The sequence below is a fragment of the Ciconia boyciana genome, chromosome 17 (genome assembly GCF_034638445.1).
Source record: "Ciconia boyciana chromosome 17, ASM3463844v1, whole genome shotgun sequence".
Classification (NCBI taxonomy): domain Eukaryota; kingdom Metazoa; phylum Chordata; class Aves; order Ciconiiformes; family Ciconiidae; genus Ciconia; species Ciconia boyciana.
In genome coordinates this window covers 424,214-451,789 of record NC_132950.1, presented here as the reverse complement: position 1 = coordinate 451,789, position 27,576 = coordinate 424,214, and the positions used below count along the sequence as shown (strand labels likewise).

Genomic DNA, 27,576 nt, shown 5'->3' with positions numbered 1-27,576 from the left:
GGGGTGCTGGGGGTGCAGGATTTGGCCTTTCTCCCTTTAGGAAGTGGTGGCATCGCTCAGAGTGGCTGGGCTGTCACCAGGTGCTTTCCCACTGATGTCCGCCAGCCCTTGGCTGGCACTCGAAGCAGTGGGACCCGCCTGAGTCCCCCTGCCCGGCCAGGCCATCACCATGGCCTCAGGGCTGCCACCCCCTACGCGCAGGAGAGCGCAACCGTCCACCATGCAGGGACCCGGTGTCCCCACGTCCCCCAGCCAGCCCTGCTGCCAACACACCTGCTCCGTGCCCCCAGCGTGCCGGGGGGTCCTTGGGGACCTTGGGGCTCCCCCCCTGGGGCTCCCACTGCCTCCCCACGCCCCGCCACGGCCGTACCCCCACCCACGCCGGCTCCCTTCCGGATGCAATACCAACCATCCCGTTCCTGCAGGATACAGGGAGCCCCCAAACCCTCCTCGCTCTTTTGGGGGGGGGGGTCTTGCCTGCGTGGGGTACCCCCAACTACCTCAGGCCTCCAGGCCGGGTCGGGGCCGGGGGGGCGGCAGCGAGGGAGTCACAGTGGCAGTGGGGGCTTGGGGACAGTGGCACCACTCTCAGCCAAACCGATTCTCCTTTTTGTATCTCGGCCGGGCACTGGCGGGGAGAAGTGTCCCCCGTGCAGTCCCCAGTGCTGGCGGCTGGTGACGGGGATGACAGGTGCCCCTCCACTGCAGGTTGGGTTGATTTTTTTTTTGTCATTGTATAATAATAATTACTACGTCCTGTGTTTTCGATTTTTCAATAAAGCCTTCAGCCCAGCCCTGCCGGCTCCGGGGTGGGTGGCAGGGGACCTGTGTCACCATGGGGGCCCTGGGGCTCTGCCCTGATGGGTGTGCTCAGCGCCCTCCCCAAAAAGTAACTTGGGGAGATGCTGTCAAGGTGACTTGAGTGATGTCATGGCAATGATGTCCCCCTCCCAGCTCTGTCCCCAGGGCCACCCTGCACATCACCTCTTTTGTTCCTTGGGAGGGGACCAGGACCTTGTCCCTTCCTGGGGGCGGGGGGTGACGCTGCAGTGGGGGGGGCCATGCAGACCAGCCTGCCCTCCCCGGCTGTGCTGCAGGGTCACCCTGGCAGGGCCATGGCACGGGGGTCCCGCTGCTGGGTGGCCCATGGGGGCCGTAGACGGGGAGATGCTCAGGGGAACGTCCCCTCCCAGGCGTGACGCTGCAGCAGGATGTCACGCTGCCAGGGTGCCCTCACGCCCTGGGCAGCACCCAGCCTCCCCCAGCCCTGGCCAGGGCCACCCGGCCCCCCTGGGCTGCAGAAAGCCCCGCAGCAGCCTGTCCCCACAGCCGTGGTCTGTCCCCGCAGCCGTGGTCTGCACGGTCCGTGCCATCATCCGTGCTGTGGTCCCTGCTCTGCAGGACACAGCAGGGCTGCAGAAGCTGCTGGCAGGCAGCGGGGCAGGCAGTGCTCCCCTGGGTGCCCACGTCCCCGGGGACCCAGTGGCGCAGCCAGCCAGAGTGGCCTTCCCACGGTCCCCGGCACCCCGTGGGGTGGCTCGTCCCCAGCCCTGCCCCGCAGAGCAGGCTGCTGGTGGTGGCACCCTTCAGCCGGGGCAGGGGGACAGGGGCTGGCCACGCAGGGAGCTGCCCCTGCACGCGGTGGTGGCCGGGGACAGGCAGGTGCCGGACCGGGGCTGTCTGCCCACGGGTGCCTGCATCGTTGGGTCACGCGTGGTGAGGGATGGGGGCGGGATGGGGGCGTGTGGGGACACGCGGGTGACCGTAGAGGCTGGGACGGGGAAACACAGAGGCTGGAAGGGCGCGGGGGGCTGTAGGGGACAGGATAGGGACGGGGACACAGGGATCGGGACATGGGGGAGACGGGGACTGGGATGGCAACGAGGACACGGGTTTTGGAGTGGGGATGGGGAAACGGGAGTCTGGGTGGGTGGGACGTGGTGGTTCGGGTGGGGACGGGGGGCTGGGGACAGGAGGACACGGGGGTCGGGGTAGGGGAGACCCGAGGGTCGGGGTGGGGACACGGGCACGTGGGCTGGGACAGAGACACGTGGATGAAGGTGGGGTCGCTGCTCGGGACGGGGGGACAGGGCCGGGGCCGCACACGGGTCGGGGTGGGGCCGCACAGAGGGGCTGGGCCGGGGACACCGCGGCTGGGACAGGGACGCGGCGGCCGGGCCCGGGGGCGCGGGGCACGCGGCCGCGCCGGGCGGGGCTGGCCCCGCCCGCCCCGGCAAGCCCCGCCCAAGCACGGGGCAAGCCCCGCCCCGCCCCGCGCAGTGCATGCCGGGCGGCCGCGGCTGGCGGGCGGCTCGGCTCGGCTCGGCTCGGCGCGGCGCGGCGGCGATGGCGGGGGCCGGGCCGGGCGCGGGGCGCTGGGGGCGGCGGGGCGCGGCGGCGCTGGCCCTGGCCCTGGCGCTGGCGCTGGCCCTGGCGCTGGCCCTGGCGCTGGCCTGCCTGCTGCTGCGGGGCGCGCTGCTGGGCGCGGCGGCGCTGGGCGCGGCGGGGGCCTGGTGCGCGATGCGGCCCGGCCCGCCCGCGCCGCGCCCGCCCGGCAAAGCCGCCGCCAACGGGGGCCCGGCCGCCGCCTCGGGCCGGCCCGCGAGGGCCCCGCCGCGCCGCCTCGGCCTCGGGCTCGGGTAAGCGGGGGGCAGGGCGGGCGGGAGGGCGGCGGCGGGAGGGGAGCCCCGCGCCCCGGCGGCGCTGACCCCTCTGTCCCCGCAGGGCCCCGCCGGCCGCCCCGCGCTGCCCGCCGCAGGCCCCGCGCCGCCGGTACCCGCTGCCGCAGGCCCGAAGCGCCGTGCCGGTCGGCCTGCCCGCCGCCCGCTGGGAGGGCTGCTCGCCCAGGAGCGCGCCCTGGGCTCGCCGGGCCGGCCCGCTCCGCAGCCCCGTCACCGTGAGGATCGCCCGGCCGGCCGCCGGCCTGGCCCGCTCCCCAGCGTGAGTACGGGAGTGGGGACCGGGCCCCGCTGCGGCCTCGCCTCACGCGTGGGCAGCGCCGAAGGAACTTAGCCTTGATGGGACGGAACCGGGGGGGGGAAACGGGTTACCGGGCCCCCAGCCGGCTGTGCTGCCCGGAGCTGTCCCCTGGGGAGAGCCCTCTCCTCCCGGCCTGGCAGTGACCACTCCGTCCCTGTCCCCAGCGTCGCTGTGCTGCGGGGAAGGATTGTGTGATCCAGATCTGGAGAAGCTTCGCGGGAGAGCCCTCTCCCCGCTTCCGTGGGGGCAGCCGGGGCACCGGGTGGGGGGATCTCGCTCTAGGGATCCCAACTTGCCTAACGCCTTGCCTTTGCCTTGCCTCGCAGCCTGGAGCAGCTGATCTCGCCCGTGGCCTTCCCGGCCAACAGCAGCCTGGACCCATGTGCAAAAGAGACCGTGCTGAATGCCATCAAGGAGAGCAGGAAGAGGGCTGTGGAGGAGGAGGAGGAGGAGGAGAGCCAGGCTTTTGGGAGCGATCAGGAGAGCAAGAGAAGGTAATAAGCTAGCAGTCCAGATTGCTGCCAGTGTGTTGGGAAGGTCGTAAATGGGGCTAGCGCTTCAGTGGTGACAAATGGGGTGCGTCCCAAGAGTGCGCCAGGCCCGGTGTGACCAGGAGTCTGGGTTGGGAAAGTGCTGTGGAAAGTGAACCGCAGAGAGGAAGCACACCCCATCACCCAGCCCTTTGGGCTGTGTCGGAAAGTCCTCCGAGACTTTGTTTTGTCCTTGAGATCAAAGGGATGTGGTTTAGATTTTTGTCTGGGCAAGCTCATGGGTCAAGCGTGTTCCCCTGTGTTGCTGGGGTTGGAAGAGGCTGGGATGTGGTTTGGGGAAGCCTGGCAGGGCTCCCTGCCAGGGAAGTGGCTTCTGTCATCACAGGGGTTTGCAGACTGGGAAAACGTGGTGGGAAATGCTGGTATCTGCTGTACGGTCATTGTCTCTATTCTTCAGTCAGCCCCAGGCTTCCAGGAGAGACGGGATCCCCAAGTCTTACAGCCCTGGGTGGAAGCATCGCGCTTTAAAAGATCTGCGTGCTTCCTTCGTGCGCTGTAGCTAGCAAAAAGGAGGTAAAAACACAAGGGTAAACGAGAGAGACTATCTTCTGCTTTTGTTAGTCAAGGTCAGCAATTTCCAGCTCTGAGCTCAAAGAAATGAGGGTGCAGTGTCTTTGCCAGTGATCTGGGAAGGACAAGGCGTAAATCCTGGGTGCCAAGGTCTGCTGGAACCTTTCTAACTGCCCAGGCACAGCGCTGCCTTGCCGTTCTCCCCTCCTCCCCACTTGTGTACATGGAGGCCGTTCGCCTTGTGCCCCTCTGCCCCTCACGTGCTGGGGCTGCCTGCCTGGGCTTGAGCAGGGGAGCTGAGAGACCACGGAAGAGCGGTTTCGGCAGTCCCCAGGCGCTTTGCCCTGTGTGCTGCGCTGGGGCTGCTGCTAGAGGTGGCCCTGAGAGTGCAGTGGGATGAGCGGCGGTTTGCAGGGAGCTGCCAGCTGCCTTTCTGCTTTGGCAGGGCATGCCGTCCTCTCCTCCATCACTGGATTTCCCTCTACCTTTGAACCTTTACCTCGGCTTGGTGAATCTGAGCCCCACAAGAGCTGAGCAGGACCACAACAGGATGGGTGCGCAGACAGGATCAGCTTGGGTTTTTTATTTATTCTATTTTTTTTAACATGCCAATACCCAGCTCTGCCACGAAAGCCAATTTTGAAGGCATTAAAGCCTGGCAAGCATGAAGAATGCTTGTAGGCAGAAAATCCCGTGACCTTTGAGGGCAGAAAGGAGCCTGCGTCAGCTGGAGAGTGCTGGATCGCCTGTGCAATGGGGTCAGCGTGCTTGAGCTCGAGGGAAGCGCTTGGACTAACTGATAGGGCTGATCGTACACCTCCAGCTCTGCTTTGCAGCAGGGTTTGCTTTAGGACTTTCAGACTTCAGATCTTTACTGAATCATTGTGGGAAGGGGGATTTGGTTTCTGACTCGAACAGTCCAGGGCACTGGTTAGGAAGAGGTAGGAGATCTGAGTTTCGGAGCTCAGGTCCATTCCAGTAATGAGCTGCTGAGACTTTCTGAAATGTTTTGGCTTAGAATAATGGATTTGAGCAAAGATTTTGTTACGTCAAAAGTACTCTGCCCAGTAGGCAGCTGGTGGAGCTGCTGGTGCTTGGGAGGAGGCAACTTGGGGTGAGAGTCAGTGAGGACAGAACCAGGTGGAGAGAAGATCCGCAGCAGGATGTGGATGGGGAAAACCTCTGTCCTTCGGTATTGGGTGACAAGAAAAAAGCAAGGTTTGCGCTTTCTCAGTGCTGAACCCTCCTGGGAGGGGTCTTCTCCCGAGGCTGGGAGGGCAGCCCCTGTCTCTGCTGCCTCCACACTACCACAGGCTTCTGCCCTCTCTCCCGCAGGCGCCACGATAGCAGTGGAAGTGGGCAGTCAGCGTTTGAGCCGCTGGTAGCCAACGGTGCCCCCGCCTCTCTCATACCCAAGTAAGTGCCCATCAGGCCAAAAGCAACTGCAGTGAGCTGGGAGGAGAGTCTGAAAGCCTGTGGGCTCTGGAAAAGGTGCTTGGCTTTTGCTTGCGGAGCCCAGCTTCAGGGGAGAGCAAGAGAGGCTGTGGCTGTGCCTTCAGCCTGTCACCCTCAGCGCAGGCCAGTGGCCGTAAGGGCTGTGCTGCTGCTGAGGCCTCTTTCCAAGCTCTGCGCTGTGAGAAAGAGCAGGGTTGCTTTCCTCCACCTGCCCTGCATTTAAAGGATGTGTGGGCAGAGTGGTGGGGAGCTCATACAATCTTCTTTAACCTCCTCTAGGCCTGGCTCTCTGAAGAGGGGCCTTGTCTCGCACTGCCCAGATGACTGCTCAAACAAGAGGTCACGCACCTCTTCCATGAGCTCCCTCAACAATACGTACGCTGGCGGGATCCCCAGCTCCATACGCAATGCCATCGCCAGCTCCTACAGCTCCAGCCGGGGCCTCTCACAGGTAGGAAACACCCTGCCAAAGGCAGCACCGGAGCCCGGCGCAGAGTGGCTCGACCCTCCTCTGGGATCGCCCTGTGTAACTCAAACCCTGGGCTCATAAGAAGAGAGCGATGTTGCTGAGTGCCTGGCAGCGAGCACTGTGGGGAGTCTCCAGCGCTCAGCCAGGCGGCTTCATCTCCTTGTGGGTCAGGCAGGCTGCTGGGCTGGCAGCAGCAGGCAGTGGTGTTACTTGTCCTTTGGTGCACGCTGCTGGGGGAGTCCCCAGGCTGAGCTGTCCTGCTGCAGTGCTTGTTTTACACCGAAGCAAGAAGGAGGGTTTTTTCCCCTCCCTCCTCAGCTTTGGCCAGTCTGCTAGGGTGGATAGATCCAGGTGAAAGGAAAAAAAGAAAATAACTTTGCTGCACTGCCACTTTTTCAGCTGGAGTCAGCAAGTATTGGAGCCGTGCACTCCCACTTTGGCCCAGGTCCCCTCAGCAGCTGCTGAGCTATAATAAAACACTGCTTACATCCTGGGTCAGGCTTGCAGATGTGATGGTGGGACGTAGCCATGGCTAATGGAGCTCTGCGGTCTGTGTGGGGAAAGGTTTCCTCCAGGATATATTGGTAGGGAAAGGTTTCCTCTGGCTGGGGCGAGTCTAAAATCCTTGAGGTGGGATCCGTCCACTGTGAGCTCCTGGTGAGGAGGTGGCCTGCTCCTGCCAGAGCAGCCCCACACAGATGAGGGTGTCTGAGGCAGTCGGGCAGCCTCTGCCTGTGCTACATGAAGGCAAGAGCCGGCATCAAGTGTCCTCCCTCCCCGTTCTCTCGGCCAAGCTGTAACGGGCCTGGAGGCCGCTTGTTCCCAGAGTGGATTCAGTTTGGGGTGGCCAGACTTCGCGCTCCACAGAATGTGGAGGGGAGTTAAGCGGTCTTGAAGCAAGAGAGGCTCTGGGCTTGTTAGCCATGGCCCTGGGAGATGGGATTTAATCTGCGGGCGAGCAGGAGGATGGCAGGCTGTGCTCCCTGCCAGCCCCCATACTGAGTTACTGCTGATCTCTCTCTGTGTTCCAGCTGTGGAAGAGAAGTGGTGTGAGCGTGTCCCCGCTGTCCAGCCCAGCGTCCTCCCGCTCCCAGACACCAGAGTGGCCTCTCAAGAAAGCCAGGTAACTAGCTGCTCGCCCGGTGAGCACCCACTCATTGATGCCAGCCGGGAAGAGAGCAGTCGCTTTCCCAGCCATCCCGGTGCCTGAGTCCCACTCTCCACGGGAGCTGGGACAGTCCAGGCCCCTTTCTGAGATGTGGCTGCTGGGTGTGGTATGGAAGGTGTGGAAACCCCCTTGTTACGTCGATTGGTGTCCCTGCCGCCTTGTTACGCTGTGGTCCTGGCGGCAGCGCTGAGCTGCACCATCCCTGCCCTGCTCCCAGGCCGGGTTAGAGATCTAAGGGCTCAGATTGCCGCAGAGGCGACGTTGCCTTATGGCATTGGTGTGGCCTGGGTTGCTGGTTGCCGAAATGTTGGGAAGAGACAAGCCCTGATTTTTGCCATCTCCTCAAAATCAATTAATGGGAGCTACAGTAGGGTTGTATTTTAGCACCTGCCTCGGAGCGCAGGCCCTTGTTTTCCTCTCTCCCAGCTGAGAGAAGGACCTGAGCTTATGTCAGAACTAAAACCAACCACCCACCCTGTCACCAGGGTGGGTCCGAGCCAGGGACCTGTGAGGGGCAGCAGCTCCCATCCAGGACCCCGGCTGCTGCCCTGAGGCTGACCTGTCCTGCGGAGGGTGCGCAGGCTTGGCGGCCCGATGGAGCTGGGGTCCCGAGAGGGGAGGAGCTCCTCTACCTGGAGCTCCTCTACCTGGAGCTCCTCTACCTGGAGCTCCTCTACCTGGAGCTGCTTTCAGGCTGGTGTGGTGAGGGTGAGACTGTTGTCCTGAGGTCTGTTGTTTGACAGAGGCAAAGAAACACACCAGGGATGCTGGTGGGAGTCCTTAGCGTGTTCGGTCTTGTCCTGCTCCCTGGGGACGGGGCCAAGCCTGGGGTTGACCCTAACTGGTGCTCTCCCACTTGCACAGGGAAGAGGAGTTACATCGCTCCAATGCTTCCACTCCAGTGAAATCGGACAAGGAGCTGCAGACAGAGAAAGGTGAGCGTAGGTGGGCCTCAGCTCTGTGCCCGGGTTGGATGGGCTCGAAGCAGCGGGACAGGAGGTAGCTGAGGTCTGCAGGTGGGATTGGCTTGATATGTCACCTGGAAACTAGGAATGTGCTGGTCCCAAGGTAGTTGGCACTTCTGCTGGCCTCAGCGACTGCCCTAAAGGGATTTCCAGGTGATAAGCAAGGGGTGCTGACAGTGTTGCTGTGCTAGCAGATGCCTGGGAGCTGGCTTGCAAGGGGAAATACCAGCCCCCGAGCCAGCACAGGTCCAGGTGTCAGCCTTGAGGCAAGATCTGCTGTGGTACAAGTAGCACCTTGATAAAATTCCAGGCTGAGCTTATTCCAGTGCTTCCTCAGCTAAAATGGAGAGGAAATCCTTTGTGCCCATCGCAGATAGGGTCCCGTGGCACAGCGCTGGATGTGGCTCACGCAGTTTTTGTGGTTTGTGGTTCGGGTAGGCAGTGTGCAAGGACCGTCAGTGGAGGTGGGAAGGGGCTGCTGCCCTGCAGAGCCCCAGCAGGCTCTTGTAGCAGACTGCCCCGGGAGGTGTTGCGGCCAGCTGATCTTCCAAGGCATTGCAGCCTTGTCTTCGGCTTAAAGCTGTGCCCCTGGCTCTGCCCTCTGAGATGGGTCAGACAGAGAGGAGTCGTAAGGCACAACCCCGTTGGTACAAGCCATACCTCTCCTCTGCCCGGAGCTGGTCCTGACTTGTCTCCTTCTGTAGCGGTGGAGATGCCAGCGCGGAAAAAGCAGAATTCCCTGAGCCCGCCGTCCGCGTCGGGGAGCAGTGGGAAGCGCAAGCGGAAGATCCAGTTGCTGCCGTCTCGCCGGGGGGACCAGCTGGCGCTGGTACGTCGCTGTCTCGCAGCCCCTTTTGCCCTCCTCTGGCGATAGAATGTGCTCACTGCAATTTCTGCAGGGCTGGGGGGAGACTGACCTGCCTGCCCTCAGGAAGGAGGCCCCGTCCTTGGCCGAGTGGGAAGTGACGCTATCCCCAGCCCCAGTGTCTGGTGGGCTGTGCGTGATTGTGCTGCCTGCTGCCGGACCAGGTAATGGCCTGGGGAAGGCCTGCCGTGCCCTCAGCGCCAAGCCGGGGGCCAAAATGAATGGGGATCGGAGCTCCGCGGTAGCGTGCTGTGGCAGAACCACCTGCTTCACGGGTCTTGCGACGGCCAGCCTTCACCACATGTTCAGAGAGGCTCTGCCGGCTTCCCTGAGAAGGAGCTAAGCTGCTGCTCTCTCTTGGCAGCCCCCACCACCTCAGCTGGGCTACTCCATCACGTCAGAGGACCTGGACGCAGAGAAGAAGGCAGCGTTGCAGTGGTTCAACAAAGTCTTGGAGGATAAGGCTGGTAAGGGCAGACTGGGAACACAGAGGGGACAGCAAGGAGTAGAAACCCAGGGCCAGGGCTGACAGGGCAGTGGGGTGTCTGTGTAGCGCAGGCTGGGGAAGCTCCTGGGCCAGTCCCGCCTGGTCCTCGGGTCTGGGGATGCTCTTAGTGCCTTCAGACTCGGGAGGGCTCATGCCCCAGAGTCCCTGTGGTGATGGGTGAGGTTTCCCAGGGCCGGAGCTGTGGGATGTTCACGCAGTTTCTCTACCTGCTGGAGAAGCTCTGCTAAGGGGTAGTGCCCTACAGCGAGTTGCGGGTCCTGATTTCTTGCTCCTTCCCAGTAGATGCAGTCCCCAGCACCACTGCAGAGACTACACCCGTGTCCAGGCCACTGGCGTTCGCTGTGACCTCCCCAGGGCCTGCGCCTGCCTCGACAGCTCCTGCCCTGGCCAGCACCAACTCTCTCCTGGACAGCCTGAAGAAGATGCAGAGCAGCCAGGCTGCGCCCACGCCAGCAGGTGAGGAGGAGAAGGAGGGTCGGCAGAGCAGGATTTTGGCAGAACAAGACAGGCGCAGTGGGAGCTCTGCATTGCCTCTGTGGGAGGCAGGTGGCAAATCTCTCTGTTCAAATGCTCTGCTGACAGCGGAGCTGGCAGGTAGGTCTTGGGAGGGCAAGTTTGGGGACACTGAGCCCGTGGTCCAGTTGGGAGCTGCAGTAAGCGTGGAGGGCTGGGTCTGTCTGGTAGGGGCAGGTGCTGTTCCGGGAGCCTTTGCAGCAGCAGGGTGGGTGCCTGGCAGAAGGGCTGTCTGTGTAGGTGACCCCCTGTCCCTAAATAAGCTCTCTCCCCCTTTCCAGACTCCACTGGAGCTGCAGTAGCATCCCAGCCGCCTTCATCAGCTGCGCAGCCGCCTGCTCCTGCTGTATCGCTGGAGTCGAGTTCTCTGCCTGCCACCTCTGCTGATACCAAGCCTGTGCCTGTGTTGAGCACACCTGCCCCTACAGCCCCCCCTGCCTTGGGGGTGCAGGCCCCCAGCAGCCTGGCACCTCCTGCATTCACAGAGCTGGGCCAGACCCCCAGCAAGCCTCCCTCCTTCCCAAAGCCAAGCATCCTTTTCGGGGTGCTGAACACCCCTCCTGCCAGCCAGCCAGCAATGACTGCAGCCACTGCTGTGCCCACAATGACCGCTGCTGTGCCCACCACGACCCCTGTCTTCAAACCCATCTTTGGCGCTTTGCCGAAAAGCGAGAGCACAGCACCCTGTACAGCTGTTGTCTCTGCCACAGTCACCATGTCTGCGAGCTCAGGCCCTTCCTCAACATCCTCCACCACCACCATGTTCAAGCCTATCTTCGGCAGCGTCACTGCCGCTTCATCTCCAGCGACGGCCTCTCCTTTCGCCTTCAAACCGACATCACAGCCAGCCTCGGCCGCAGATCTGCCAGCAGCCTCCACAACTACCCTGGCAGGATTCACAGGTCTCCCTAATGTCATCTTCACCACCGCAGCTACGACGGCCACCACACAGAGTTCCTCCACAGATGCCACCATTAAACCCGTCTTCAGCTTTGGACTCAACCCACCCGCCTCCACCGGCCCCACCACCAGCCTGACCATCACTGCTGCTACATCCACCAGCACGTCGCAGCCCTTCCTGTTTGGGGGCCCGGCCAGCTCAGCTCCCAGCACAGAAGCCAGCTTTGCCACCCCAGGGCCTGTGTTCCAGTTTGGAAAGCCACCTGCAGCCACGGTCACTGCCACCACCAGCGTCACAGGAGGCCCTGCCTTTGGCCAAGCACCTTCAAACTCGACAGCTCCTACCACCACTGTGGGCTTTAGCATATTTGGGGGCACCACACTGACCTCTTCTACCCCAGCTACCACAGGTCAAGCAACGTTGACGTTTGGCTCCTCCGTTTCAGCTTTTGGCAGTTCCTTCAGCGCAAGCGCGAAGCCACCGCTGCCATATCCCGGCACAGCGAGTCAGCCTGCCTTCAGCACCGGTGCTGCAGAGAGCCAGCCACCCGCCAGCAAGCCCGCTGCTGGCCCCGTCAGCTTTGGCCCTCCGTTCAGTTTTGGAGCCCCCACGGCCCAGTCCGCTGCTCAGCCAGCATTCGGCAGCGGTGCTCAGCCAGCCTTTGGCACAACTAGCACCCAGGGCTCCTTCGGCACCAGCAGCACCCAGGCGGCGTTCGGGACCACCACATCAGTCTTCTCTTTCGGGACAGCCACCTCCACCACCACCAGCTTCGGTTCCACCACCCAGACCACAAGCAGCAGCACCGGCACCGCTGTCTTTGGCACCACCCCTTCTCCTTTCACCTTTGGGGCGACCGCCCAGCCGGGCCCCTCCGCCAGCGCCTTTGGGATCGGCACACCTGCCCTGAGCAGTGGCTCTCCTGCCGTGGCATTCAGCTTCGGGGCTGGGCAGAGCGGGGCAGCCCCGGCAGCAACACCATTTGGCTCTTCCCTGACACAGGGCACGCTGGGTGCACAGAATCAGAGCACGCCCTTCGCCTTCACTGTCCCCAGCACGCCCAACAACAAGCCCGTGTTTGGAGGTGAGTTGGGGCAGACGGGCTTTCTCGGGGGGTGAAGGGCAGGGCTAGATTTAGGCAGCAGCTTTCCTGCCGGATCTTGCTGAGCTCCCCAGGCTCAGCAGCCCTAGAGGGGCTGGTGCTCGTGCTGTGCAGAGCCTTGCCATGCGAAGGAAAGGTGCTTCTGTCACTCGCTGTCCAGGTCCCCAGCCCTCGGTGGTGGAGGGGAATCCTTAAATTCTGCTCCTTGGCCCCTCTGAATGCACCAGCTCCCTGGCTCCATGTGAGTGCTGAGCCCAGCCAGGTGCCCTGCAGAAGCCAAGGTCTTGCCAGTGCTTAAAAGCAATCTGAAACTTCTTGGCGAGTAGAAACACTGCCAGCCAGCGATTGCAGTAGCTTCTTGCTTGCTCTCTGAGGTTTTCCCTACCGCTTTGCACTCTCGCTGGGCCATCTCGCCTCCCACAGAACTGAAACCCACATGCTGAGCACCTACTTGATGTAGAAAGACAGAGGGCTTTGTTTCTCCCTGGCCTGCAAATCCTCCTGTGCTGCCCTGCTGGCAGGAGAACCCAGGGATTACCATGACAGAGCAACTTCTTGCATTAAAAGGGCTTCTCGGGTGAAGAGGCTGGTCCCAGGGGGCTGTGGTGCTTCAGGCCCCGGAGGGAGATCTGTGTCTCCTGCGGGTGTCGCCGGCTCCCGAAGGCCGGGCTCTTCTTCCTTTGCCGACCCTGGCTCATAGTGGCGTGTTGCTTTCCAGGAACTCCTGCGCCCACCTTTGGGCAAAGCACGCCCGTCCCGGGAGCAGTGGGGAGCGGAAGCAGCAGCCTTTCCTTTGGGACACCCAGCACTCCTGCCTCGGGCTTCGGAGGAGTCGGTGCTTCCTTCGGTAAGGAAGGAGTTGGTGCTTCGCCCTTGGGGAGCTGATGGGTCGTGTTGTCCCCTGAGGCTGTGGATGGTGGAAGGGCCAGGCTGTGCTCTGGGAGCCAGCTCGGGTGGTATCTGCTGGGCTCTGGGGGATGCAGAACCTTCCATTTCCCCAGACGGGGATTACGCTACCCCCTGTGCCAGCTCTGACTGAGGCTGCAGAGACCTGAGCAACCTTTCTGCTTCCAGGTTCGTCCACCCCCGCCTTTTCCATCGGGGCAGGATCCAAGACTGGCGCTCGCCAGCGGCTGCAGGCACGGAGACAGCACACCCGCAAAAAGTAACCTCCGGTGCTGCTGGGCCCCCACCGCTGGCCTGTGCAAGGAGCCCCTGCATGTGCATGGGGGGCTCCGGTCTAGAGCGGTCCCTGTGGCAGGACCCGTGGCGATGAGGCCAGGCCCCTGTCTCTGATGCCAGCTGGAGACCGTGCTGGGTGGCAGCGACCAGGGTGGGTCGGGATAAACCAAACTCTTCTTACTTGAACAGTTCCACAGCCAAGGCTGGATGAACCTCTGTACATATCTGCAGCGTTTCCTCCCTCACTTTATTTCGCCATGTTCCATAGCGTGTAAATTTTTCCCCATTTGCTTCTTCTAGCTGTGCCCGTGCCCTACTCCCCAGCCCCCTGACAGTCAGCCCCCTGCCCCACGGCAGCCGGCAGAGCCGCACATCCCTGCTCAGAGCCCAGCTGGAGACGTGCTGCATTCCTGCCGGCTGCAGTTCCAGGCTGCTGAGGGATGCCGTCTTTGCCAGGTCCCGAAACCTTTCCCCGTTGTTTCATCCCGTGGCCTGGTGAACACGCTCCCTCCAGAGGGCTCTGCTTCATTACCGTCCCTGCAGAACACGAGCCGGGGTTAGTGCCAGCCTGGTGTGGGCGTCTCGGTGCCATAGGTGACCAGCCCGGCTTCTGCAGCTGGGTGACGACCCCCTTGCTGTGACTTAATCTCCCATCAGACCTCCAGCTGAGGATGCGCCGTAGCCTGGGACCTCGGCTGGAGGTGTGGGGTGGGGATGGGGGTCCTTCCACCCCTCTCCTGGCCACCGAGCAGCCCCCCTGGCCCTCGCTGCTCCCTGCTGGGCTGTGGGCTCCCACCCTGCTCGTGAAAGGCCCCTCTGTTTTGCTTTATTTGTGCTCCCGTTTCAGTGCACTCATTGAATCGAGTTTGGAGGAAGAACTGAACCGTGTGCGTGGCGGCATGTTGGTTATGCCGGATTTGCTGTTTGGAGTTTTTTTTGGGGGGCGCCCGACCCTTTGTGGGGGACGTGCCCTGGCTAATTGGGTGTTGACAGTAGCATCACTGCGTGGCTACTCGCGCTGGGGGAGTTGTCCCTTTGTCGTCGTGACTGAAAGGCAGGCAGCGGGGGTGGGGGGGATGGGGCTTGGACCCCCAGGTGTGGGGGCTCCAGCCCTGGCAGTCTCTCCCCTCCCTTCCCCTCTCTCCTGGTGCCCCTTCCACCTCCGGGTGCTCTGGAGCCACTAAGGGAGGAGTCCAGAGTGGATGGGTTCCCCCTCCCTCCCCAAATCCAAATTGTTTTTTATTTTTAGCTCATCCCCATCCTTCTGGGTTTTACCAGCTCCTAGGAGCTACGGTGCTGCCTCCCCTGTTCCCAGCCAGCCAGGAGTGGGGCTCTTCCCCTGCCTGGGAGCTCCTAGGGGAAGAGACTGCTGGAGCTGGGGGGTCACCTGAGAGCTGCCCCCCACCCTGCCCCGGGTGAGGGACGGGCACCCCTGCCCACAGGCTCCCCACCACTTCCAGGAGTGCTTTGCTGCCGGGTTTTTTACTCTCCAAGCCGTGTGAGTGTGTGTGTCTGCCGAAGTCTAAATTAAAAAAAAAAAAAGAAAAAAAATCACAAACAAATATTTAAACGTTTTTTAACAAAATAAAAATTTATTTTTATATTTAAGCTAAATTGCCTTTGAATTCCTTCAAGCTTGGTTCAGTGAGGTTGCCAGACCCCGCAGCGCTGTTCGTAGTGTTTAGCTGTGCCGTTGCAGCCCGGGGAGGAGCTGGCCCGTGCCCCAGCTCTGCCCGCAGGAACTAGCTGTGCCGGGGAAAGGCAGCTACGTCCCGTGGGCTCTGCTGCTGCGCGCTCCTCCTGGCCTGTAACAACATCTCCTTAATTTTAAAATGTGATATATGTGGATGTGACTAAACCTTTTTTTTTTTTTTTTTTTTAAATCCTCTCTGAGGATGAGGAGCAGGAGGTCTTGCACGTTACGGTGACGAGTGGTTTTCTTGTCTGCCAGGAACAAGGCGTCTCTCCCAGCAGGCAGAAGGAGGGCAGGTGACCGGGCTCTGTGCGGCGCAGAGGGGACGCAGCCCCTTAGCGAGGGAGGGCGGAGGATGTGCAGGCAGGCACCTGCTGCCGGTGCTGGCAGGGGGGTTTCTAGCCTTCCCCTACCAGCATGGCCGAGGTGGTGAGCAGGGCAGACCAGTGCAGGAGGAGCCAGCCTGGGCAAATGTGGCCTTGGGGTTTGAGAAAGCAGCTAAAAAGGGGTCAGTGCATGCGAGGGCTGACCCTGGTGATTCCCCTTGGTGATTCCTCCACCCTGGGCAGGGTGCTGAGCCAGGAGAGCGCCAGCTCCCCAGCCCTCACGGGTGGTGGTGGCACAAGGCAGGACAGTGGCTCTGGGCGTGAGGGAGCTGGGGGCTGGGGTTTGGCCACGTCGGCTCCATCAAGACCTGTGTGGCAGAGGGAGATGGGGGTGAGCAGGGTACAAGGTGAAGGCACCGTGGGGAGCACTGGCTGTTGGTGCTGCCCCCCCCAGGAACCTGCCCAATTTAGGTCCATCCCAAGTGCCCAGCCCTGTGAGGAGCCAGGCTGCATCCCTTCCCTGCTGCACAGACCCTGCTGGGAGAGACCCTTGTGCCTGGGCTGCCGTACGTGGCCAGGGGGAGGCTGGGTTTTAATTCAAACTGAAGACTTGGATCATTCCTGGTGTGGCTGATAAGGATTTTAGTGTGAATGTGCAATCTTTCTCCTTGCTTCTATGTCCCTGGTTTAAAATAAAAAGACTGTGTTCACATCTGCCTTGCCTGTGTTTGATTCCTGGGCCTGAGCAGGGCCAGGCCTTGCTGGTGTGGTACAGGGTGCTGCCTTCCAGCACCCTCTGGCTTGCATGCCCTTGCTCCCCCTGTTCAAAGGCAGGCCCATGGACAGGATTATTATTATTATTTCACTCTTTTTCCCCCCACTTTCCCTCCACTATGAGCAGTGGCAATTTCAGGGCAAGGCTGCACAAACATGCTGGAAAAGACAGTGAAGAGAGAGACACTAATCTGTTTCATTGCTACAGTCAAAGGCTTTTCTGAAACCCCGTATCAGGCTGGGGTAAGGATTGGGGGGGGGGAACGACATGACATGGTAAAATAACACCCTTAATCCAGCTGGAGCACTCCAGCCCTGCAGGGTACAGAAATGGGGGTTGTGCTGAACACTGGTGCTGTTGGCAGACTTCCCAAGGCTGCCCCAGCCCAGGTCTGGCTTTGGGGGCAAACCTTCTGCTGGGGGCTGGCTGCGAGGACCAGCCCTGGGTGAGCAGTTCCCCCTCCCTGGCAATAGGGTGGCCCTGGGGGTTGGCACTTGGTCCCAGGGGAGCAGGGTGTTACAGAATTCCACCACGGCTGCAGCTGATACAAAGCTTTACTTGTGTTCAGGGGCTCTGCTGTTGTTCAGGCCGCAGTGGCAGCAGAGGAGCGTTCCCTGCCAGCCCCAGCTGGGCACTGTGCAGTCCTAAAAATGTTATTTCACTCCTTCACCCTCTGCTTTTTCCTCTTCCTCTTCTTGGGAGCTGCTCCTAGCTCCCTTCCCTCTCCATGCTGCGGGTTCTCCTCAGCTGCTGCAGGCAGGGAGCTGTGGACAAGAGCGAACAGCCTGAGCCACGCACGCGAGGCCCCACTCACCACAGTACCACGGCTCCTGCCCTCTCCTCCCACACCTGCTACAGCCAGACCCCTCCATCCTCCCTCCTCCTCATGCCAGGAAGGCAACACCTGGGTGCCCCAGCAGCCCTGAGCCCGGCCATGGTCCCCCTCAAAAGCTGCTGGAGGCAGGCAGCCCCCCCGGGCCCTCCTCTCACCTGAGGGCAGCAGCCCCTTCCCCGCACCGCTCCAGGACAGCCACAAAGAAGCCGTGGGTGAGCGTGTCTGCAGGAGAGGCGCGAAGGCAGCTCTCTGCGCCAGGGAAGGCAGCAAGTCCTCGGCAGGGCCAGGAAGGGAAGGCGTTCACCAGCCTGTGGCATGGGACAAGGGTCAGTGCCAAGCCCCACAGCACCCTGTGCTGCGTCTCCCTGCGCCCCCCGAGGCCGGCGCACCTGAAGGCCGAGCCCCGCTCCTGCAGCACGGCGTGCACCACATCCTCGTTCTCCTCCCGGTGCAGCGAGCAAGTGGAGTAGACCAGGCGCCGGAGAGCTGGGAAGCTCAGGGCATGGCTCAAGACCTTGCGCTGGAAGCCAGCCAGTGCCTGCAGCCGCTCGGCGCTCGGGGCAGCCTCCTCCCTCGGCATCCGGTTCACCATCCCTGCGGGGAGAGCAGCCATCGCCCGGGGGTCCACGTGCCCAGAGCCCAGCTCCAGGTGGGGCGGCCGGAGCCCCGCAGGTTACCTGAGCCGCTGCAGGACGGGTCGAGGAGGATATAGGTCACCTTGCCGTACTTGGGGTCTCCAGGATCCACGGTGAGGAAGTCCTGCTGGGCCAGCTGGAAGCCAGTGACCCCAGCCCGCATCAGCATGGTGTTCATGGTAGCCAGGCGCTTGGTGTCCACGTCAAAGGCAAAGATCTGGCTGAAGGCAGAGCCCAGCACCCAAGAGAGGCATGAATATCCCACCCGGCCCCAGGAAGCCTGCTGACGGCAGCAGGCTGCCCCAGCAGCCCCAAACACCGTCCGTCGGCTGGGCGGGCAGAGCTCAGGAGCTGCTCCCCCAGGCAGGAGTACTGAGCAGGGCCGGTGTTGGGCAGAGAGCAATGTCAGGGGCTGGGAAGTGAACCCCTACGTGACTTCACATCCCCTCAGGCCCTTCCAATGGCCCAGCACTATCAGAGCTACCAGCCCACCTAGGGAGAAGCAGGCATCAGCCCGAGTTAGTGGGGCAGGGTGACAGGCTGCAGCTCTTCCTGCCACCTTCTTCTTGTGCTCTCTGTGGGCTCAGAGGGACCAGGGCCACCTGCACCCCTTTCCTCGCCCCCAGCACACAAACCTGCACTCACCCCTTGTTCTTCAGGATGGCAGCCAGGTGGCTGGTCTTGTTCCCAGGGGCAGCGCAGGCATCGATGACGTGGGAGCCGGCAGCAGGGCCAAGGAGGAAGGCAGGGAGGCAGCTGGCCTGCAAGAGGGTAAACCCCCGTGAGAGGTGCGGGCAGCAAGCACCCCTGGCCCCTCCTCAGGGCACGGCTGACGCTGCAGGGTCACAGGCAGGCACAGCAACACATGGGCAAGTCCACCACTGCCATCCAGCACTGGAAGCCTCTGCCCGGCCCACAGCCCCGTGCTCCTCACAGCTGCTGGCCCCCAGCTCCTACGGGGCATTTTTAAAGCTCAGTTCAGAGCAATTCATCCCCTACCTACAGGCTACGGAACCAAAGCCACGGGGGAACCCCACAGATGGAGGCTGCATTCACAATTTCTACTTAGACTTCAAGTGCTGCAGCAAAGCCGGCCCAAGCCCAGCCCTTGGCATGGAGAAAGGGGCCCACCCTCCACCCATGTCAGTGGTTTTCCCACCCCTGCATCCTCCTGCTCCCCAGCTCCCCCACCTTGTCCTGCAGAATTATGTGTCCTGAAGTGTACAGCAGGTTGTCATGGAAGTCTGTCTGCGGAGGGAAAACCAGCAGCTCTGGGAGATGAAGATCCAACAAGAATTTCTTCCCGGAGAGGGCCCTCAGTTCCTCCACCCTGGTCACGAGGCACAGGGAGGATGAACTGACAGTCCTGCTTCCCCATGCCCACACTAGAGCCCAGGCTGAGAACCCCGGCTGAGAACCCCTTCGCCCCACACCTCCTCTCCACTTCGTCACCAGGCAGCACCCAGAGAGGCAGAAAGTAAGAGCGGGGAGTGACGGAGACCCCAACGTGGACACTGTAAGCACCAAGACCAACAACCCTCCAGCCCCCAGGACCTCGTCCCAAGCCCTCTGTGCTCGCTGACGTCCCAGATAAAGTGGGATGGCAGAAAGAAGCGCTTACCTGGCTGCCTTGCCCAGGTAGGAGTAGCCCTGGCGCTTGAAGAAGTCAATCACATCGTCCACACAAGTCTTCAGGGTGTTGACTCGGACGTAGCGCGGTACCTGGGAGGCTGGGGGAGCCGGTCGGGTCAGACACGACCCACCGCTGCCGCCAGCACAGGGAGACCACCCGGCCCCAAGGCCCACTCACCTCCGGGGCTCGCTGCCTGCGCCGGGGCCAGCAGGTCCTCGTTGCGGCTCACCTTCCGCTGCACCTTCAGGCGGGCCAGCTCGGCCTCCAGCCGGGCCCGGTGCCGCCGGGCCAGCGCCTTCCAGCGGCCGCCGCACTTCAGCCCCTTGCCGAAGAGCAGGTCGTACACCAGCACCTGCGGGGACGTGGGTGAGCCCGGCCCCGCCGCCCCGGGCCCCGCCGCCGAGGGGCCGCCCGCGGCCCCCCTTACCTTCGCCAGCTGCGGCGGCAGCTTCTTCTCGGCCTGCAGCAGCGCGGCGCCGGCCAGCAGCTTCTCCAGCACCGGGGAGTAGCGGAGCGTCTCGGACACCAGGGCGTACAGCTGCCGGACGTGCTGCGGGGCGGTCAGGGGCGGTCAGGGGCGGCCGGGGCCGGGGCCGGGGCCGGGGCCGGGGCCCGCGCCCGCCGCCGTCGCCGCCCCCCCCAGGCCTCCCCGCCTCGGCCCCAACCCCCCGCGGCCGCCCCCCGCCCCGCCCCTCCCCTCCCCTGCCCGGCCCCGCGCCCCCGCACCGGGAAGCGGCTGTTGTACACCAGCGTCTTCACCCCGCCATCGCCGCGCTCCAGCCCCTCCAGGACGGCAGCGGCCGCGCTGTAGAGCGCCATGTCCCCCCCCTCGGCCCCGGCCGCGTGCGCCGCCGCCACTTCCGGCGGCGAGACCTCCCGACCGGCAGGGGGCGAGCGGCGGAGCCGGGGAACGGGGCGGCCCCGAGGGCCGCGGGCCGGGCAGGGCGCCGGCGGCGGGGCGGGCGGAGCTCCCGGGCTGGGGAGAAGGGGCGGCCGGCGGGGGTCGGGCCTGGCCCCGGTGATTCCCCCCCCCACCCCCCCCCCGGGGCGTGAGGGCTCGGCCGGGCCCGCCCGGCAGCGGGGAGGAGAGCAGCGGGCGGCGCGAGGGCAGCGCCCGCAGCCTGCCGGGGCAGCCGCTGCCGGCCCGGGCAGCCTCTGGGGCGTTGTTGGTGCGTGAGTCCCCGTGCCGGGCTGCGGCGCGGCGGGCAGTGGCGGGCAGTGGCCTTGTCCCGGAGGCTTTGGTGTTGGTCGTGCTGAAGTAAGCCAAAGCAAAGGACAGCCCGGCCCTGGAAAGCAGGACTTCGCTCCCGGGAGCTGAGAGCTGTCCCTGAGGGACAAAGGCTCCCCGGTCAGCCCGCGTCCCCGCCCCTCTGACACGGCTTTGAAACCTCCCAGCGTCCTCCGGCGCCACAGATCAGTAACTCGAGCAAGAGGGACTCCAGGCACGCCTGCATCAATAGACAACAGCAAGAACGCTGCAAAACTGGAGTTGCTTTGCACGGTTTTACTGTGATTAGTAACGGGCGGTGTGGGTGCTAGTGGTTAGTCCGGTTGTGTTGTACCTGAGCGTTTGAAGGGTGTAAGAACGCCGTGTAAAGCCACATTGGGGAGCGCCAATTTGGCAGAGACACCTCATGCGCAGGAATAAATATTTACCCTTGTAATGGTATATTTTGTGTCCTAGAATCACAGAATCGTAGAGGTTGGAAAAGACCTTTAAGATCATCGAGTCCAACCGTAAACCTAACGCTACCAAGCCCACCACTACACCATGTCCCTAAGCACCTCATCCAAACGAAACGGCTTTCAAATACCTCCAGGGATGGCGACTCAGCCACTTCCCTGGGCAAGGGCCCTCTCCACAGCTGGCATGGGCTGGTTGTGAATTTTGGTGACGAGCCCTAGGAATGGGTCCCAGGTGACTGACTGTGGTCAGCGGGAACAACGGCTCACCGTGGGCCCAGGGAGGGGCCGTCGGAGAGCTGCCGCCGGGCTGCCTGCAGGGTGGCCGAGCTGGTCAGGCTGTGCTCCCCGCTGTGGCCGGGTTCTCGGCCTCGCTCCCCTCACGCTGCGTCAGCCCGCGGCCCCAGGCGCAGTGTCCCACCCAGGCAGGCTGTGAACATGGCTCCCCACGCCAGCTCGCGTCCCTGAGCAGCTGGAAGAGGCGCTGCCCTGGGCAGGCTGGCATCCTCCCGCCGGGGGCTGACCTCTGCTGCCTGGCAAACGGCTCTCTGCAGCTGCTTTTTCGGCCCCTATTTTCCGCTCCTGGCAGTCCCTCGCACTTCCGCAGAGCACTGCGGCTGCCCGCTCAGCTCTGGCTGCGGGTTGGTTCCTCAGAGACGGTACCGGTGTTAGCCAGCAACCAGCTTGCCTGACGCAAACTATTTATTCAGAGGAAAGACATGCCAACAAAGACCCCGGACGCTCACGGCTCGCGCTTTTTCAGGCAGGCACTCCTTTCCATAGGGAGATCTTCACAGGCCAGCTTTTGGGTCAGCCTCCTAGATTAGGGATGGGGATTCACAGGTCAAGGCTGACATTTTATGCTCTTAGAGGAGAGGGGAAGGAGCCTCCTGTGCTGCTGAAGCTTTGCAGTTCCATGGGAGGACACAGATTCCATGGGAGGCCAACCCTGCACGCAGCCTGACTGTCCTCTGCTGCGGGCCCTCGGGACTCAGCCACAGCCCTCCCCGGCCACGGCCTCATCCCGCTGGCCAGGCTACAGCTTCGTGGGTTCCTCTGGGGCAGGATGGTTGTATGGCGCCCGGGGGTGCCGGCTCACAGCGGGCACAGGCAGGATGATGGGGGGGGAGTAGGGCCCTCGCTCCGGCCAGCACAGGTCCACGATGGGGTAGAGCTGGCCCTGGAACTCCGCCTGGAAGGTATAGATGGGGCTGAGCTCGTCGGGGTTGTCGGCATTGTAGAAGGTCAGCTCGCCCTTCTCGTAGTGCAGGTAGATGCCAATGCGCTGGGGCCGGGTGGTCAGCGGCAGGGTGGCCCGCGGGGTGCTGAAGGCCTCGTAGACCTTCCCTTCCTTCAGGCCGATGAGCCACACGCCATTCTCGGGAGACTTGCTGAGCTTCCCTTTGCGGCTGACTGTGCCCTTGATGATGCCCACGCGCCAGTGGTTCCTGGTGCCCACAATCACCTCCCAGTAGTGTTGGCCACAGGAGAAGCCCTTGCAGGTGAGGATGCAGTTGCTGGAGTCGAAACGCTTGGGGTTGCTGTCCCGGCGCTGGTAGAGCCCACACTGCACCACCGTGTCACCTTTGAAGAGCTCCAGGAGGGGATGCGCTGTCACTGGGTCCAGCTTCAGTGTCTCTGGAGCTAGAAGGAAAGCACGCAGGCTCTAGGCACACTAGCAGGCAGGGGTCCTGCTCCGGGCAACCCCAGGGGCGGCACAGCCAGACAAGCTGGCACTGCTGAACTTCAAGCAGCCGGAGGGTTATGCCAAAGCAAGCTGCTACCAGCATGAGACACAGCCACACTGCTCCAGGAGCTCTCCTGGGGGTGAGACGCACACAAGCAGAGAGCAAGACAGAGGCCGGGGCAGTGTGACGCTGGCTGGGCAGCCTATCCCACATGCCAGTGAGCCAGGGCACCCGGCGCGCTGCCAGGGGGGCGGGTCGGTACCTGGCAGGACGCGGCGGTGCAGGCGCTTCCACACAGTCATCTTGATGTCGTCTTGGTGGAAACACGGCTTGAAGGACACGGGGCTAAAGATGCCATCACCAGGGTGCAGGCTGGGGAGCTGTGACCTGAAAAGACACGGGCAGCTGTGACACAGGTGATGGGGACGGTGTGTGGCCTCTTCTCACCTGGCTGCCCTGTATGTTGGAGCCACTGATGTCTCACCAGCTGCTCTTGCCCTCCTCTGGGGCTGAGTACATGGCTCTGGCTGTGGCTATCCATCATAACAGCGGTGTCCATGCGAGGCTGCCCCAGCAATGCTGAGATGCCCACTGGCCTGGGACCTCTAGCCCTGGTGCAGAGGCACTGCCATCCCCATTGATGCTGTTTGCTGCTGGGTCCCACCACTCACCTGAACTGGGAGGAGCCATATTTCTGGAAAACACAAGAGAAAGAGAGAGTCGGTGGTGGGAGCCTGACAGAATGGCAGCTCCTCTCATACCCGGGGCTGGGGAGGCCCAGGGCTCTCCTCTCCTGGGAGAGCTAAGGGCATCACCTCTCATAGAGGGCAGGTCTCCCACTGGGGGAAGCCCTGGCTGGACAGAGGGTACCTACATCTCGCTTCTTGTGGTGTCCCAGCTATGCTTGGTGAGGGTTCCCACTGCCCAGGGCAGGGCTCAGGGCTGTGAGCAGCAAGCTGAGGGCTGACTGTCACTGCCTTCACTAGCGAGTGCACTCACCCGAATAAAATCAAGCTGGCTTTCGTTGCTGAGTGCCTCCAGAGAGCTCTGCATCTCCTTAAGCCTCTGCAGGGCATCTGATGTCTGCTTGACCTGGGACTCAATGGAGGTGATGAGCTGGGCTGCCTTCCCCTCGATGCTCTCCAGGAAGGTGGCCTTCTCCTCATCGATGTACCTGTGAAGCTCCTGGAACTCCTTCCGGATCACCCACTTGAAGACATCCGCCTCGTTCTGCCAGGAGACAGCAAGCGGCTGTGCAGGGCTGCCTTGCTCCATCCCCTTCACCCGCTTTTTGGTTTCAGAGATGCCACCAGCAATGTCAACGTGTCCCACCCAACTGCCCTCCACTGGCTTTCCAAATAAAGAGCAGCTCTGTACAGCAGACTAGGTGTTGTTTCATCCTGCTGTCCTCAGCAGCTCACCACGACAGCACCCCTGTCTTACACCTCTTCTCCCCAGATTTTGATCTCCTGATGTCCCAACCAGCTTCGTCAGAGCCTTGAAAGAGCTGCTGGATCCCTCTGCTCCCAGGGAACAACCTGTGTCCTGGGCTAAGGGGCAGAAAGTGCAGCTCCAGTTGCATTTGGGTTGAGCCCTTCTGAGGAGCCCCACTGGGAAGCTTTAGCCTCAGAAGGGATGCTAGGAGGTCCCTTGGAGATGTCTACTGCATGGGAAATGGACACACAGCTAAACCAGGCATAAACTCAATGTGAAACCAATGGCATTGCTCTGACTGCGAAGCCTGCTCCGAGTGGGGTCCTTTCCACCTGTTATCTCCCCACCTCCAAGGACATTCGGTCAAACCAGCTCTGACTGCTGCTCCTGCCAGGACACTCAGTGAGGATTACTTCACTCCTTCTGAAAACAGGGCTGTGCCACCAGAGACGGCTACGTCACCCTTCCCGAAAACAGGTCTATGTTTCGTGGAGAACACGAACCTCAGGGAACAGCGTGGAAGATAAGCCCTGTCTTCTATCCCAGGGAAGGGGGAAGAGAAGTAGAGGAGTAGAGGAGGCAAGCTGGGGAGACCAGGAGCAGAGGTTGCTCCAGGGGCTGTGTGGGACACAGAGGACTGGGACACAGGCTCCCTTGGCACATGACACTCACTGCGATGCGGCTTTTGTTGTTGATGAGCTTGCTGAAGTGTTCATCCAGGTTCCTCTTGTACTGGTGGACATCAGTCAGCAGCATAGACAGCTCCTCCTGAAAAGACAGCACCTCTGTAGGAGGGACCTCTGTGGCAGCCTCCTTGATCTCAGGCAGTGCTTGTCAGCCACTCAAGGAGCACGTGGCCCTGAGAAGCCACGTTCTCCTAAGCTTTCTCTAAGCTTTCTGGGGTCCTGCATGTCCTGCTGATCTTTACTCTCTTGATCTAGAGGATTCAGGGTTGACAGAGGCAGGAGAGCACTCAGAGCACAGCCATGATCTGGATGCTGCTGATCAAGTACTCTTGCCAGGAGCACCATGTCTCTGCTCCCATTCCCAGCCTTCCATATCTCACACCCTGTGGTGGCTCTGCACCGGGCGAGCAGGTGGCGAGCCACAAGCCAGCACCAGGCCGGTGGCACCCTCCCAGTGCCCGTGCCGGGAGCCTGGCTGGGGCAGGAGCATTTCTGGTGCCTCCTGTTCTTATCTCTCCAGTGCCAGGAGCAGAGGGGACGGGTGGCCCTGTGCTTTTCCATTCCTGGGACTTTCATGTGATGCTGGGCAAGGGACGCCAACTGTTTACTCTGCCTGGCTGGGGCCCCTGTTTCCCTGCCACCCTGCTCTCCTGTGGCACCTCGCCTCGGCCCTTATCTCCAGAATCTTTTTGATGGTATTTGGAAACAGTCTTGAAAGGCCCCGCCAACACTCCCTGACCCCCGGCTCTCTCCACCACGGTTCAGCCACCGAAACCCTGAGCCCTCTCAGCCGGGGACATGGAGACGTGCTCAGCCTGGGAAACAGCTGCCCCCCCACCCAGGAACCCTGCCCCACATCTGGCTGTGCTGTGGGACCACGCTCCCCACACTGGCATTGTTCCCAGCCTGTCCCTTGAAGGAGAGGGGACATTTGGCCAGCAAGTACTGCAGGTGCCCTAACCCCCACCCCAGGAGCCCCAGCTGGCTCTGCCTGCCAACCTTCATCCGGCAGTACGCGGTAGAGATGGGGGTGATCTTGTGCTGGCGGTGGTCACCAATGGTGCCACACAGCCCGCAGATCACCTCTTGATCGGCCTCGCAGAAGAGGCTGAGGGGGTTGTGGTGCATTGGGCAGGACTCTGGGGTGGGCTCTGCCTCGCCCCGGCTCTGCAGCGCCTCGATGACGCGGGCCAGCGTGACATTGGGTGGCGAGGCGCTGCAGTCCACGGTTTGGCGGCACACGGGGCACAGGAACTGCCCATCCAGCTCTCCAGAGAGTGACACCACGCAGGACTTGCAGTATGAATGCCCACACTGCAGCATCAGGGGCTCCTTGAAGACCTCCAAGCAGATGGGACAGAGGAGCTGGTCCTCCAGCTCGTCGATGCTCATCCTTCGAGCCATCTTGCCACCTTCCTGTGCAGACCTGGCCAGGGAAACATGGGTGGGAGATCAGTCCTGTTCCAAGAGCAAGATAAGCAGAGGTGCGTGAAGACGGAGCTCAGCACTTGGGGAAAGTGAAACAGAGAGACACCTCCACCCGCCCCCGGCAGCAGCGCAGACAGTTGTAAACTCATCATTAGGCTCCACACAAAGTCTGAGATGCCTGTTTTAACCCACGATGGGTTTGGGCTCTGGAGACGTGAGACCACACCTGGATACACCTGCTAGATCTGCCTAGGGTGTCAGAAGTCACCACCAAGCTGTTCCCATCTGGGGCCTTTGCCTGGCAGCTGTGTCAGACTGCAGCCCACCTCAGGGCAGACCTGCCTGTGTGTCAGGGCTGGAGACAGAACCGAGAGGGATTTTCTGCTAAAAAATTCCAGTATTGACCCTGGCCTGTATGAATTCCTACAGATCTCTTTGGGATCTGTCTCAGTCATGGACATCCTCATGACCGGCGTTGGCATTAGCTCAAGTGATGCATCTAAGCAAAAGCAGAAGGAAATCATAAAGAGCACGTTTATCTAGGAGACAAGACAACCACCATGCAGTACACACCCATGAGGCTAGATTCGACTGATTCGAGCGTTGGGAAGCTGAGGCATAGCGTGCAGGGCTGTGACTGCAGCTCACCCCCTTGAAACGCACTGCAGTCTCTGGTCCCCGCAGTGCTCCACACTCCGGGCCACCACCCCCAAGAGACACGAACCCACATCCCTGCCTCTCCCACCGGCCCTGGGGCTGCACATGGCCAGCCTATTGAACTATTTGTGCAGCATTGCCTCCCCTGCTGTTCCCGGCACTGTGGGATATAACTGCCAAGATCCTGGGCAAGTCAAAGACATCACCTGAAGTTGAAGAAAATAAATCAGGGACTCAGTAATTTCTCCGGGGACAGGGGAGGCTGCGACCTGAGCTCAACTTTTATCATGCATTGATACAGGAGCTTGGTGAATCAAGGAAAGGTTGAACGTCAGCCTGTGACCCATCAGACACCGTAGGACTCCATATGAGGGAACCAGCTTCAGCTGCTCCCTCTGCTCACACAGAAACACCTTCTGGAGACCCAGATAACAGCCTCCCGCTCGCCACACCACTCACGTGCCCTGCACTGCTTCCTCCTGGCCCCGGCTTGGGCTCTGCTCGTCCCGGTGCACCAAGTCTGATGGACGTCACTCAGCTTCTCCCGATCGAGCTGAAGATTTCCACCCTGTTGGAGGGGTGGACAAGGCAGGTGGCGGGACCGGTGGCCCCTTGGCAGGACGGGGAGCTGAGCTGTTCCCCTCCTGCAGCCTCAGCCCTGCCGGGGATGTCCCTGCTCACCGGGGAGAGGCCAGGCAGCCTCTTGTCCTCCTCTCCTGCTCTGAGGACAGTGACACAGCCCTGCGAAGGGCTGCCCACCGCCCTGCCGCGCAGGTACGGGCACACACGTCATGTGACCGTGTGGGCAGGAGTCTTGATAAGAGCTGGCGGTGTTTGCCTCCCTGAGCGGCCAGTCTCCACGAGTCCCGCTGGGCTTTTACTCATCCGCACTGCTTGGGTCAGTTGAAATGTTCTCACCAAAACACTTTCTTATC

The 27,576-nt window shown here is 62.0% G+C and overlaps 3 protein-coding genes across 4 annotated transcripts; 1 reads left to right on the top strand and 2 right to left on the bottom strand.

The window, feature by feature from the left end:
- Window positions 1-2,283: 2,283 nt before the first annotated feature.
- Window positions 2,284-15,897, top strand: POM121 (POM121 transmembrane nucleoporin). 2 transcript variants are annotated; one of them, XM_072882648.1, is made up of 13 exons: window positions 2,284-2,639; window positions 2,725-2,940; window positions 3,306-3,473; window positions 5,376-5,456; window positions 5,775-5,946; window positions 6,996-7,087; window positions 7,997-8,067; window positions 8,802-8,926; window positions 9,327-9,429; window positions 9,753-9,926; window positions 10,265-11,968; window positions 12,705-12,833; window positions 13,061-15,897. In XM_072882648.1, exons 1-13 carry the CDS (start codon window positions 2,284-2,286, stop codon window positions 13,153-13,155), a joined length of 3,486 nt encoding a protein of 1,161 aa, XP_072738749.1. In that variant the 3' UTR covers window positions 13,156-15,897. The 2 variants fall into 2 exon arrangements, with proteins under 2 accessions (XP_072738749.1, XP_072738751.1); XM_072882650.1 differs by having other exon boundaries at window positions 2,317-2,639; window positions 9,750-9,926.
- NSUN5 (NOP2/Sun RNA methyltransferase 5) lies at window positions 15,893-20,400 on the bottom strand. The gene is made up of 10 exons (XM_072882651.1): window positions 19,792-20,400; window positions 19,493-19,615; window positions 19,243-19,417; window positions 19,054-19,162; window positions 18,624-18,762; window positions 18,078-18,193; window positions 17,475-17,653; window positions 17,187-17,391; window positions 16,953-17,105; window positions 15,893-16,726 (listed from the first exon to the last, which is right to left on the bottom strand). The coding sequence occupies exons 1-10, from the start codon at window positions 19,882-19,884 to the stop codon at window positions 16,621-16,623; spliced, it is 1,398 nt and encodes a 465-aa protein (XP_072738752.1). The 5' UTR covers window positions 19,885-20,400; the 3' UTR covers window positions 15,893-16,620.
- A 1,384-nt stretch (window positions 20,401-21,784) lies between these two features.
- On the bottom strand, window positions 21,785-25,960 carry TRIM50 (tripartite motif containing 50). The gene is made up of 6 exons (XM_072882287.1): window positions 25,556-25,960; window positions 24,543-24,638; window positions 23,436-23,666; window positions 23,108-23,130; window positions 22,699-22,823; window positions 21,785-22,392 (listed from the first exon to the last, which is right to left on the bottom strand). The coding sequence occupies exons 1-6, from the start codon at window positions 25,958-25,960 to the stop codon at window positions 21,785-21,787; spliced, it is 1,488 nt and encodes a 495-aa protein (XP_072738388.1).
- Between the last annotated feature and the right edge of the window lie 1,616 nt (window positions 25,961-27,576).